Genomic DNA, 11,676 nt, shown 5'->3' on the forward strand with positions numbered 1-11,676 from the left:
AAAGTCAATGCAGAGATTTATGGAAACCATGCATACAACAGCCCTTTTATATGCTAGTATGTCCCAAAAACAATCAGGCTTATTTTGTAACATTCTGTTTAAATATCTATCACAAAAATGCATTGAAGTGAATGAACACTTCAACGTCTTTTCTCTATGGGGCTGTGGGTTGAGACACAAGGTAATGTCAGCAACAACAGCAGGTACAACACATTGGCGAGTTTAGGGCAGGGGTTACCAACGTCACAGCACAGAAGACCTAGGAAATCATTCAGAGCAAAATGGTGAACAGCTCAATGTGCATCATTGGAAGAAACAAGCCAAAAGCAAAATTAATAATAAATGAATAAAATAAAAGAAAGTGTTTTTTTCTGCTGGTCTGCCAAATAAGAGACAGGTTGCTATGGCAGCAGTATGTGATAAGCAAAGGCATTAAATAGATCCCAATAAGAATATCTGGTGTGAAGCTGGTGGAGGGGGAAGGTTTGCATGTGTACAGTTTCACAGAAGTTTAATTCAATAATTTAATTCAGGCATGACAAGACATTAAGCATGCACACTATGTACACACACCTGTGCAATAACACAAACAAAACAGGATTCAGGTAGGGATGAGCTGAAAGGAAAGGTGGATAAAATTCAAAGGAAAATATGAGCGGGAGCGTGGATTGGGACAGACTTTTGGCTACAAACCGTGGTCTGATTTTGGCCCATTAGGTAGAAACAGGGCTCTCCCATCTTGTCATTCCTCATAGTACCAACAGCGAGATGAGGAGCCATCATCGCTGGAGAGAGGAGGAAGAGCCCAGCAACAAGAGACAATTAGAGAGAAAGAAGAAGGAAAAGAGAGAAGAAAACAAATAAAACAGACAAGAGGCTGTTTTACACTGCATCTCAATAGAGCGAAAGAAGGATTTCAATTTGATCTTTTTTTTATTTTTATTTCAAGCAGCATCAAAACAACACCTCAGAAAGGGGAGAAGGTGTCAGAAGATTAAACTTGAGAAAAACCAGAGAACAATACTGTGAAATACAACAATATGACTGTGCGAGGGATCATCCATCAGCAGAGCTTACCGCTTGGAAGAAATATTATTCAAGCTGTAAAACCTCGGTGGTACAGATACTTTGTGAAAATGAAAAGGCTTTTGTGGCAAACAATTCTACTCAGATCCATTTGTGAAGCTATGACAGGTTGCTTTTAAGTCATGGATCAAAAAGTGTATTTCTGCACTATATTTATTGTGATAAATTCCTAAAAATCAATCCTAAAAATGTCCCCGCTCTGCGTTAAGCAGATAAGATGCTTTTTTTTTTTCTCGTTGGCTGTGTTTACTGCTGCAGCAATGTTATTAACAGGAAAAGGAGAAAAACCTTGCATCATGTTAACCTACCATATTCAGGTACAGATCCATCTCCCCGTTTGAGTACGAGCCGCGCCCTCCGACCACCATTCTTGATCAGTTCGATGGCACGTGAATGCTTCATGTTCTTTGTGCTCTCGCCATTAATCTCCAGAATCTCATCTCCAACCTAAAAACAAAGACCACATAAATGGTAAATGATGGTCGCATTTTATTTAATATTCACAACAAGGATTTTTAGAGTACAAAGATGTGTAGCAGAACAAAACAGGAGAAATATAAACCATGTATATGGAAATTCAGCTTTAAAAAGGTTTCTTACCCTCATCTTTCCATTTCTGACCGCAGCCCCATCCTCCGCTAGTCTTAACACATATAGGTCCATGTTGTACTCCCGTCCTCCTCTCAGACTAAAGCCAAACCCTTTGCTGTCCCGCTCCAGGTCCACAGAGTAGAACTCGGCATCCTATGAAACCAAAAAGGAAACAAGAGGAAAGTTACAGAAATACCAGAGGGAAGGAGTGACTAATCCATGGTCCTCAATGGTGTCAATAGGTGAGTCCAAACTTCAGGGCTAATCAAGCCATGTCTCGCAAACTCACAAAATGTCAATGGCAGTATAATACTCTACAATGCATGAATAATTAATGCCACAGGAGCCTGTGAGGAGGATGCAGATCACTAAGCAAGGGCATCCCAAGGGCTGGACCCAAACCTACCTTACTCATCAAAAGCTCTTTCCAAACAGAAAAATTGTATCTCACAAAATCACTTCATTTTCTGACAGTTACAGAACAAAAACTTTATTCATCACCAAAAAACACTCAGTTAAAGGTCAGATTTCAGAGCTACTGTAGAACTTCAGTATAAAAGTTGGAGGTAAATTCAAATGGGGTTTTATGGGAATTAATTCGACTAAACAACAGACACTTCTATTGAATAAGTAAGCCAAAAGGCTTCACAAGAAACAATTTCTAGTAGCTAGGACGAGACTAAAAGCTAATATCACTGGTTGGCAATGTTACCTGATACAGAAACAAGGTGTCTTTCTCTAATGTTAGCATGGAACAAACATCCTAGCAACCATAATGTTAGCTAGGAAATGTCTAATAGTATTTTAAGTTTTATCATATATATTTTTTTCTCTGAAATATGGCCCAACTCCCCTATGGATTTCAATCTTTATTCTCTTTGAAGTACATTTACTCTGTTTGGTGTTCTACTAATCTGTCATGTTGTGTGACTATTAGATGAAATCTCATGTCAAACCGAGATGATCATTTCTGAAGTGAAAACTACTATTCTTACCTGTGACGTCTGACTTTGTGTGGGTGGAGGAGGAGGAGCTCCTTTCGACTTTGAGTTATTCCTTTAAAAACAAAGAACCATATGAATTTACATTGAGCTGCATTAAAGAATAAGTTCTATAAAGACATTAGTATTCATGTGTTTTTATACAAAGATGCATTTTCACATACCGGGACTCTGTGGTCTGTTGAGGTGTGTGAGTGGTGGTGATGGTAGCTATCTTCTCAGCATTGGTTAGCAGAGAAGCATTGGAAGATTCTGGAAAAACAAAACAAAAGAAAATAATCAGAAAAAGACTCAACAAAACAAAAAAACATCAATTGCCTCTGCAGAGAACAAAATGTTACTGTCCAGAAGAGTCCACTATACCGCCCACAGGCTACTCTATTCAACCTGATGCTAACTGCCTGTGATGTTGTCATTTGCCATTTGATCATACACAACACCGGCCCCAACTGCACGAATGAAAAAAACAGCAGTAAAGAAGAAAAAAACTGGTGGCTTGCATCAGTTTTTTTTATCTGCTTTTCTGGAAGGCAAAGAAAACAACTGTCTTCTTGCCCTTCTTTGGTTTCACTAACAAGAATACTGCAGCATGTATAATGCACGCAAGATCATCAGCCTGACTCAAGTTTGACTTCCTCAAGGCCACCTCTTTATCTTATTGAGGTGAGCAACTTTTCATACCCACAAATACCCATATTATTTAAAATCTGAAAAGGGTGGAACACAACAGGGCAGGTTCATGTTTTTTTTTGCCTTGCAACTGGCATGATCACAAACAAACTCATGAGTTAGTGGATGTGTGGAGGTTTCCTTCCACATCCAGTCTTAATTTAGGCAGCCGTGCTGTCTCTATGGAGGGCATCAGAGTGGTAGTTTGCTCAGTGTTTTTGTTGGTGGACCTGTAGCTAAGCCGGTAGCAAGCACCCTTGTTACAGAGCTTGAAATCTTTTACCCAACATTTGAGGCTTTAGGTTGCAAACTGCTGGTGCAGCAACATAAAGCACTTTCATTTCCTTCCCTTAGCTAAGCCGAGGAGATTAAAACCGAATGGAAGTGCTTGATTTGTGAGCAGTGTTTTTTCATCTGTAAGCAACAGACAAGATATTCAAAATGGTAAGAAATCTGGCGAAGAAAATAAACAAGAAGAAGAAAAAGAGAGAAGAGAATAGTAAAATCGCAAGTGTAGTTTCTGGGGGCGACTTCACCTTCCTCCTACTCTGTGACTCACTCTCTGAGACACCAGGGTTCACACCCTGATGAAAAGTGCTCTTGCCTGTGAAAAGCAGCGGTGCCCTTTCCTTCCCACAACACCCATGAATAAGTCACATCATAATGCATTATGGAACAGCCATGTGAGGCTGGGAGCAAAAAAAACAACAAGTCTTACCATCACCCGGGATGATCCTGAGCGAGACTGTATTCCCGGCCTCCTTGATCAGGTTGACAATGTCCGAGTGCGACTTGTTGGTGATGGAGCAGCAGTTTACAGCCAATATTCGGTCCCCCACTTTCAGCTTTCCACACCGGTCTGCTGGGCTGCCCTCGATGATGCGTCCTATTTTGTGGGGCATGGCCACACAGGCATTTCCAGCTTTTGTGTTAGCAAAAAGGTTTGTTTGCATGTATTTTTTGGGGTGCAGGAAAATGTGTGATGATGATTTGATTGATTGAGGTGATTGGTTTGAATTGATTTTATATTTTGATAAGAAGGGAAAAACAGAGAGAGGGAGAGAGAGAGAGAGAGAGTGAGATATGCAAAGAAAGGTTGATTATTCAAATAACCACATCCCAATTAATTTACAGAAGATTAAGTTGCACCTTCATAAATAACATCCACATATCACATTTTGCAATCAGTGCACATGCAAATAATACTGTAAAAAAAGTAATTGGGTAAACTGTATGATGTCAAAAAACAAAACTCATGGGCTCCGTGGGAAAAAGCAGAATCTTTCCCAGCCCCCATCATCTGACGTAATAATCAATGGCCTGTGACTCATAAGCCAGTGCTCAACACCCACTGTGGCTGATGCTTGACAGCCTGTCAATACACTGTTCACAGCATCATGAGAACGCCTCCCTCTCTACACAGGATCACTGAGCACACAATCACTGATGTAACTGACATGTGGAATGCTGACGTGCTCATAAAATGACCAGGATTCCTTAAGAGCAGCACGCTGAGGAAATATGTGCAGCCTATATTCTGTATATAGCACTAGTCATGTGATCAATGAGAGGATGGCAAGAAATCCAATCTGCACCTGAGTGACAGAACTCAATACTGCACGACTCCTTGACACGGGAAGCTCTGAACAGACCCAGGGGATCTCCAAGTCCTCCTCCATCTCACTCCATTTATCTCTGCTCCTCCCTGCTGAACACTCCCCCTTTTATCAGGCATTTTTGCAACATTTATATTTATTACATCACCCTCCCTCTGTCTTGATTGAAAAATGCACTTGTATCCTGTCACTCTATCTAAATAATGTGAAATGTGGGACATTTCAGGGTGTGGCAAACACTGTGGATTTAATATTCAATCTGTTAAGCACATTGCCAACGCCAGGTCATTGCGGGAGGAGGGGATAAGAGGGGGGATGGGGCCTGATGGGCTGGTGAAAAATGGTTTATGTGTCCATGATGTATGGGAGATTGAATCCGCTGAATCTGCTTTGTTCTTCCCTGAACTGACAAATAACTAGCACTCCTTGTAAAATCCTAAGACAGAGCTTTATCTTGTTTTTTTTTTTTTGTAAAACCTTTTCCTCTGTCATGTCCCACATGGTTGGAATCTATTAGGAGTGCTAGCGCAGGATGCTAAAGCTAGATCTCAGATCAGCACATGAAAACGACAAAGTCCATTCATCTCATCGTCCCAAGAGGGAAAGTGGCGGAGCGGAGCAGAGAAGAAACAAGGCGGCAGCAGCAAAAAACAGAAACCTCAAAAGATTAGAAGAATTTTTGACAAGGTTGTTGACAAGCACCGTCGCTGGTGTCACCATAAATAAGTTATTAATTCTTGCCTTGCAATTTTGCAGAGCCAAACCATTAGCCCATGGGATCAATGAAATATTCCCCGGGCAGCCAGTTTGGCTACTATCTCATCCATCCTGGTGTTTTGCTTGTGACACACCAAAGTATATCATCATAATGACTGACTATACAAGAGTCCTTGGCGTGACATTGCTGTTGGATATTCATCACTCTGAGGTTAATACCAAATTTGTTTGAGGAGGACATCTACAATTCCTCATCAATGCCTGGGCAACTCTAATGCATACAATTCTGCTGTTTTGCCATGATAGGTAAGTGGTACAGACAGCTTTGCAGTGTGCTAAGTAGACTTCAGTTATGCGCTGAATGAATCGGTGAGGGCAGCTGTGAGGCATGAATCTGCGATGATGGTGTTGGTGATAAAGCTGCAGCCAAGCCAGGTCCCGAGGAAAGGCGCACATGAGGAACGTTTTTTTAATCCCTCCGCTCATGATAGAATGTGTGTGACCTCGGCCCGTGGCATTATGGGAACCCCTGTTAAATGCTGGGATCTTTAGGGAGGAGTGACTGTAAAAATATTAGTATTCTGCCAGGAGATGGCATCAGTCAATTTATTCATTGTTTCACGTATTCTTTCAGTAGATGTTCCTCTTAGCTGGGAAAAAAGAATGGGTGAATGGGTGTTGCTTTTTAAGGAAGAATTCTTTAAGTTATCTGTTGGTCTTAAAAAGGTTTAAATACAACAGAATTTTTTTCAGGTGGGGGGGGGGGGGGCTTTTTGGGTCTTTATTGGAGAGACTAGACAGTGGACAGTTGAGCACAGTGCCATATATAATAACCTTTGAATAATATTGTTTTGGATCTAAACTTTGTTCTGTTTGGATTTTTGCTGCTGCTCCTAATCACAGAGTAAATTAAAAGTAGAAGTAAAAAAATCCTCTGAGAAACACTTGTCATGTAAGTCAGATTAAAGTCTCAATTGCATCCCATTACAGTCAAACAGAATCAGCATTTATAAAAAAAAAAGAATGAATTCTCCTGTCAAACTGAATAGACGTCCCGGTCAATCTCATTTGTCTCTGGCTCCTTCTGCCTTACTTACCGAAAGTTGTGCCAGCGTCAGGCCGTGAAACGGATGACACGATGACGAATCCAAAGCCCTCGTTCTCTCCGCGCTGAATCTCCACGTCGTACGGCTGCAGGGAGGCAGGCACCACCGCGCTCCCGCTGCCTCCTCCGCCCCCGCTGCCTATGCCACTGGTTGAGCCGCTTCCAGAGCTGACGGTGTTGAGAGAGTTCTGGCTCCCCTGAGGGGTTCGCTTTCCCTCAGTCAGGCTGGGTGCCTGGGTGCTGCTGTGGTGTGAGGATGCCGGTGACGGGGGGACATCACCTTCCCCTTTCGACACTAAGGACGGAGCAAGGGAACAAACTGGTTAGAATAGCATTTTCCATAGATTACTTTAAAACTTTAGAACATTTTGAGGTATTCACGTGCCAGCTTTTCTTTGCATAGCATGCATGCAACATTACACATGTATACAGTAGACACATGTTCACATGTTTTCAATCAAACTCCCGTCACCTCCGTATCCAGGGCTCTTGCGTCTGACTGTGAGGTTAACGTGGCCCTGTTTGGCAGCCTGCTGCATCAGTTGCACCACCAGCTGGTGAGACTTGCCCACCACCGCTGTGCCGTCCACACAGATGAGCTCATCACCCGACCGCAGGCGCCCGTCCTCATCTGCTGCCCCGTACTTCACAATGTGCCCGATGTAGATCTGGAAAAAAAACATGCACAAACAATGACTTAAACTCTATCTCTACATGTAAAAATTTTTTTTAATTATGCAGTTCAAGAGTCCACAGTTAAATAAAGAAATTTCTTCTAATTTTCCAAAAGCAAGAAAAATGGTTAGTGCCATTGTGAATAATGGTTATAACACAAAACATGTACTTTTATACATTAAAAAATCACAACAAAGCATGGAGGGGGCCATGTTTTGGTCATAAAAATATGGCTAACACGCATCCATAGTGGTCGTTTTAGCAAGACTCTAAATGCAGCATTAAATCTGACCTAAAACTTTTGCAAGTCGGCTTCAAAGAGTGAACATCGCATACTCTACCATATTCTGTTTTATTTCATCATCTGTCTCATGTGACAATGGCGAGCTTGGTCTGTATGAAGATATTTGTCTTCACATTGATTCATTCAGAAAACGTGCTTTAAATATCTTCCTTTGCTGAAGTAATGTAGCCTTTGGTCTGAAATAAAAATGAATGGCACGGCAGATTACTGAGGGATTACTGACTGGAGTGAAAAGTTATTGTATCGTCTCACATTGATGTGAATACAGAAGCTTTATGAGGCGGTGTAATGGATGATTAAGAGTCTTTAGACTGCAGTAAATTAAAGCAGCAGACATTAGAGAGCTCACTGACTCTTTGTGACTTAACTCTGATTTAAAATGCATTATTAAAACACAGTGACGTTCAGAGTCTACTGTTTCATTACTTGAAGGTTTTCATGGTCGACATTGGGAGAAACCATGAAGGCCAACCCAGCCTATTGGGACCACATAGAGGCATGCATGCTTTAGGCATTGTGTGGGAGTCTCTACACACATCTCCTGACAGAAACATGTGCACAACAACCACCCAGCTCTTTTGGCACAAACAACAAGTAGTAACCCCTTTGGGTGCAGTCCTGAAGCTTGCTGCCATTTTATTTCCCTCTTTTCCTCAATCTCTGCCTCACAGTCTCATTCTTGCTCCCCCCCCTTTTAAGACCAAAATATGGCACACAACCAGAGGGATTGTGGGTAAGGCCTTTGCTTCTCTTAACAAGCTGTCTATATGATCCTCCGGAGAGCAACAGCTCCGATTAGAGTCGGAATGATGTGGTAAGACTTTCTGCTTCTCTTGTTCAAAGGAAAACTGAATAGCAAAGCAGAAAGTCAGAGAAGCTCTTAAAAGTTGGAACCATACAAAGAAACAAGGACAAAACTCTCCCAAAATTTAAAATCAGCATCAGTATAGATGGGCTTTATGAATGCGCATGCATTGATGAGTTTTCAATGCCGCTGTTGTGATAAACTGTTGATGGTATTCAGTGGTGGAGGGATACTTACAGGCTCCCCAGGCTCATTTCCTCCCAGGATACGGAAGCCGAAGCCTGTATCCTTCCGCCAAAGGAAAATGTCCTGCTCCTGGCAATCTGGCACTGAAACACACAAGACAAACATTAAGAGAACTCAATGGAGAACAACCATCCAATCTGCCAAAGACGTGCATGCTTCTGTCATCAGACTGTTCAGCATCTTTGCAGGTAAATCACTGAATGCTCGTTGTTTGAATCAACAAGTTATTTGCCTCCTTATCACAAACCTAAAGCCAGTAGTGTAATGGAGGATCAAAACTGTGATGGTTTTTCAATTTGTGTCAAAATGAAAGTGAGCAGAATCAGGAGTTACTCTTTCCCTCATCTCAGTCCTGTTTTTTTTATTTTTTTTATAGCAGATTGGCTTCTTGTTCTCCCTCGTAGTCTGCAGAACCTCATGCTGTGACCTCATCAGACCCTCGCACTTGCAGTCTGAAAAGTTACTCCTTTGGCCTATTTTTATCCCCCATTTTAAACCGAACTTCCCCTACACAAACTGTTCACCTGTTAAACCCCTCTCAAAAGATACACACGTTCCCCTACATAAGCATCTTGGCTTGGTCAGAGCAGATTGCGGAGGAGGACATGGGCCATTTGGCGTCATTCTGTTCAACCCGCAGGGCTGGTCCACACAGGAGGCGCAGACCATGCCTGCTGTCTACACGGCTGCCTCGCAAGGACAGCAGCAAACCGATTAGCCTTAACTCTTCAGGTTCCCTCTAGTGTGAATGAAACTGCTGTGACAAGACTTTTACTTAACATTACACTGGCATATGTCTATACAGTCGTCATTACAGCAACAGGGCACACTCAAACTAGGCCAAGTTGCCCCTACCGTACTGATGCACGATTGTCACCCCTCCCCAGTCCCCTGCACTTGCACTGCTCTATTGAATTTCCTCTGGTCTTACAATGGAGAACATGACGGCAACTTTACTGACTTTGCGGCTCATCTTGAGTCGTTTTGTTCAGATGCAGCCCTCCTACAATCCTGGATTTCTTGATAATGCAAGATGGCAAAGATTATTTGTCATGTCCATGTTGTTTTTCTGTACTTGTGCTCGTTCATTAGAAATCTTACCGTGCCAAAGCCCGCCTCCTACAACAGTGCTGGATTGCCTAGTGTGAGTGCATCCTAACAGTTAAGTTAACAACGTGTTTGATTTAAATATTCAGGTGACTTCGCTGTTCGGATTTGTTATTTGTGTCTTTTAATGTCTAATCATGTATTTTGTATTTGTATGCTTGGCTGCTCGTTGTCTGTGTGAAACTCTGTTAATTGTGCTGCTGCCTGTCTTGGCCAGGAAACTCTTGAAAAATAGATTTTTAATCTCAACGAGCTTCTTTCCTGGTTAAATAAAGGTTAAAGGAAAAAGTGTTAGGAAGCGAATTTTCCAAATTCTCTCATTTCAATGCTATCCAGCCTGTGAAATATTCCTTTTTAAGTGCACTTAGTGGAGGCATGGAATCTCCAACTTGCAAATTCAACAGTGTGCTCTTTTGTGTGGACATGAATACATATGATAAATTATATAGGCCTTTTTGTCATTGCTTCGCCTTTTTCTTGTATCCGTGTGTCTCCCCCCCCCCCCCACCATAGACTTAAAAAGGAGCTGCAGCTCAGGGGTTATCAAACAGATATACCAATCAGCTGCAGCTTAAAGCAGCCCTCTCCGGGCTCACTTAATATTTAATCAGCAGCAGTCCTAGATTCTACAGGCAGCCGTGATTATTAACCAACACTGCAACACACGTCGGATTCAGGTCTGGGTTGCAGCACACACACAGTAAACCTGATGTAGACATCACAGATCTACAATCCCAAAACAGTCTTTTACAACATCTGTGTTTATTGCACAGCACGCAGACCGCTTCACCCTTTAAATATCATCTCCAGTACAAGAACAGGAGGTCTGAAAGATGTTGATCGGTCAGAAGAAGCGAGTGAAACTGTTATTTTGGAGGATCATTCTCCTCTCTCTGCAGCTCTATTCTATGAGAAACAAGAAATAAGCGGTTTGACACCCTTACAGTGTTTCCCCATGAATAATGCAAGAAAAGGGCCATGAGTGCAAATGATACTGAGGAGTCTTACAGAGGGATAGTGTGCTTTCCAGTTTGGATTTTGAATACTCTTGTTTTTTCCCCTTTTTAACGGGGCATTAGCCAAACTGCACCTTTTGTCACCATCAGTTGTGACTCAGTCAACACCCAACTGCTTAGCCAACAGGTCTTTACAGATGCAAACATTGGTCAGATCTGCTCTGTGGTTATCACATTGTATTGTCATCTGTGGATCTTTTACTTTATGTTACTTCACCCTAATTGACGAAATACAATTACGTACTGATTACATGATACAACTGAATCAGTTTCTTGTCAGAAATCCGCAGAATGGCACGGTCGCTCAAGTAATGCCAATGTAGCTCACCCTAATTTATAGGTAAGCTGTTGTTTTTTAGGATTAGCATTTCTTCAGTGCACTGAGGTTTATAACATCAAAAGAAGTACAACATCTTATTGTACAGCAATAAGAAAAACCTTTTTCTTATTTCACTAGCATCAAAGGGTTGTTTACAATCCAGACGCAAGGTTGCAATCATGAAAGTTTGTCAAAATTTATATCATTTAGAATTTTTTTTAAATCAAAAATTTCCATCATAATTTTCCATTTCTTTATTGTCTTATGCTAAAATCATGAAATAGAACTGTTAAAATGGCAATTAAACCGAAGGGATTTCTACTAAATATTTTATAGAAAAAAATGGAAGAAATAACAAGAGATTTGATAATATTGAAAAGTACAAATTACCATGACAAGGAAAGAGCCCAAGGTTATTT

The 11,676-nt window shown here is 41.5% G+C and overlaps 1 protein-coding gene across 14 annotated transcripts in view; it reads right to left on the reverse strand.

The window, feature by feature from the left end:
- LOC132989402 (membrane-associated guanylate kinase, WW and PDZ domain-containing protein 1-like) overlaps positions 1–11,676 on the reverse strand; it is an 88,006-nt gene that overhangs the window by 3,355 nt on the left and 72,975 nt on the right. For 11 of the 14 annotated variants that reach the window (XM_061057023.1, XM_061057018.1, XM_061057022.1 and 8 more), the window contains 8 exons: positions 8,807–8,898; positions 7,258–7,453; positions 6,778–7,080; positions 4,066–4,269; positions 2,843–2,930; positions 2,673–2,733; positions 1,687–1,830; positions 1,395–1,533 (listed from right to left, as the gene is read on the reverse strand). In XM_061057023.1, coding sequence (XP_060913006.1) covers positions 1,395–1,533; positions 1,687–1,830; positions 2,673–2,733; positions 2,843–2,930; positions 4,066–4,269; positions 6,778–7,080; positions 7,258–7,453; positions 8,807–8,898 — 1,227 coding nt within the window. Of the gene's footprint in view, positions 1–693; positions 786–1,394; positions 1,534–1,686; positions 1,831–2,672; positions 2,734–2,842; positions 2,931–4,065; positions 4,270–6,777; positions 7,081–7,257; positions 7,454–8,806; positions 8,899–11,676 lie in introns of all 14 variants that reach the window. The other 3 variants (XM_061057026.1, XM_061057027.1, XM_061057016.1) reach the window with 2 other exon arrangements.

Source organism: Labrus mixtus, chromosome 15 (assembly GCF_963584025.1).
Source record: "Labrus mixtus chromosome 15, fLabMix1.1, whole genome shotgun sequence".
Lineage (NCBI taxonomy): Eukaryota > Metazoa > Chordata > Actinopteri > Labriformes > Labridae > Labrus > Labrus mixtus.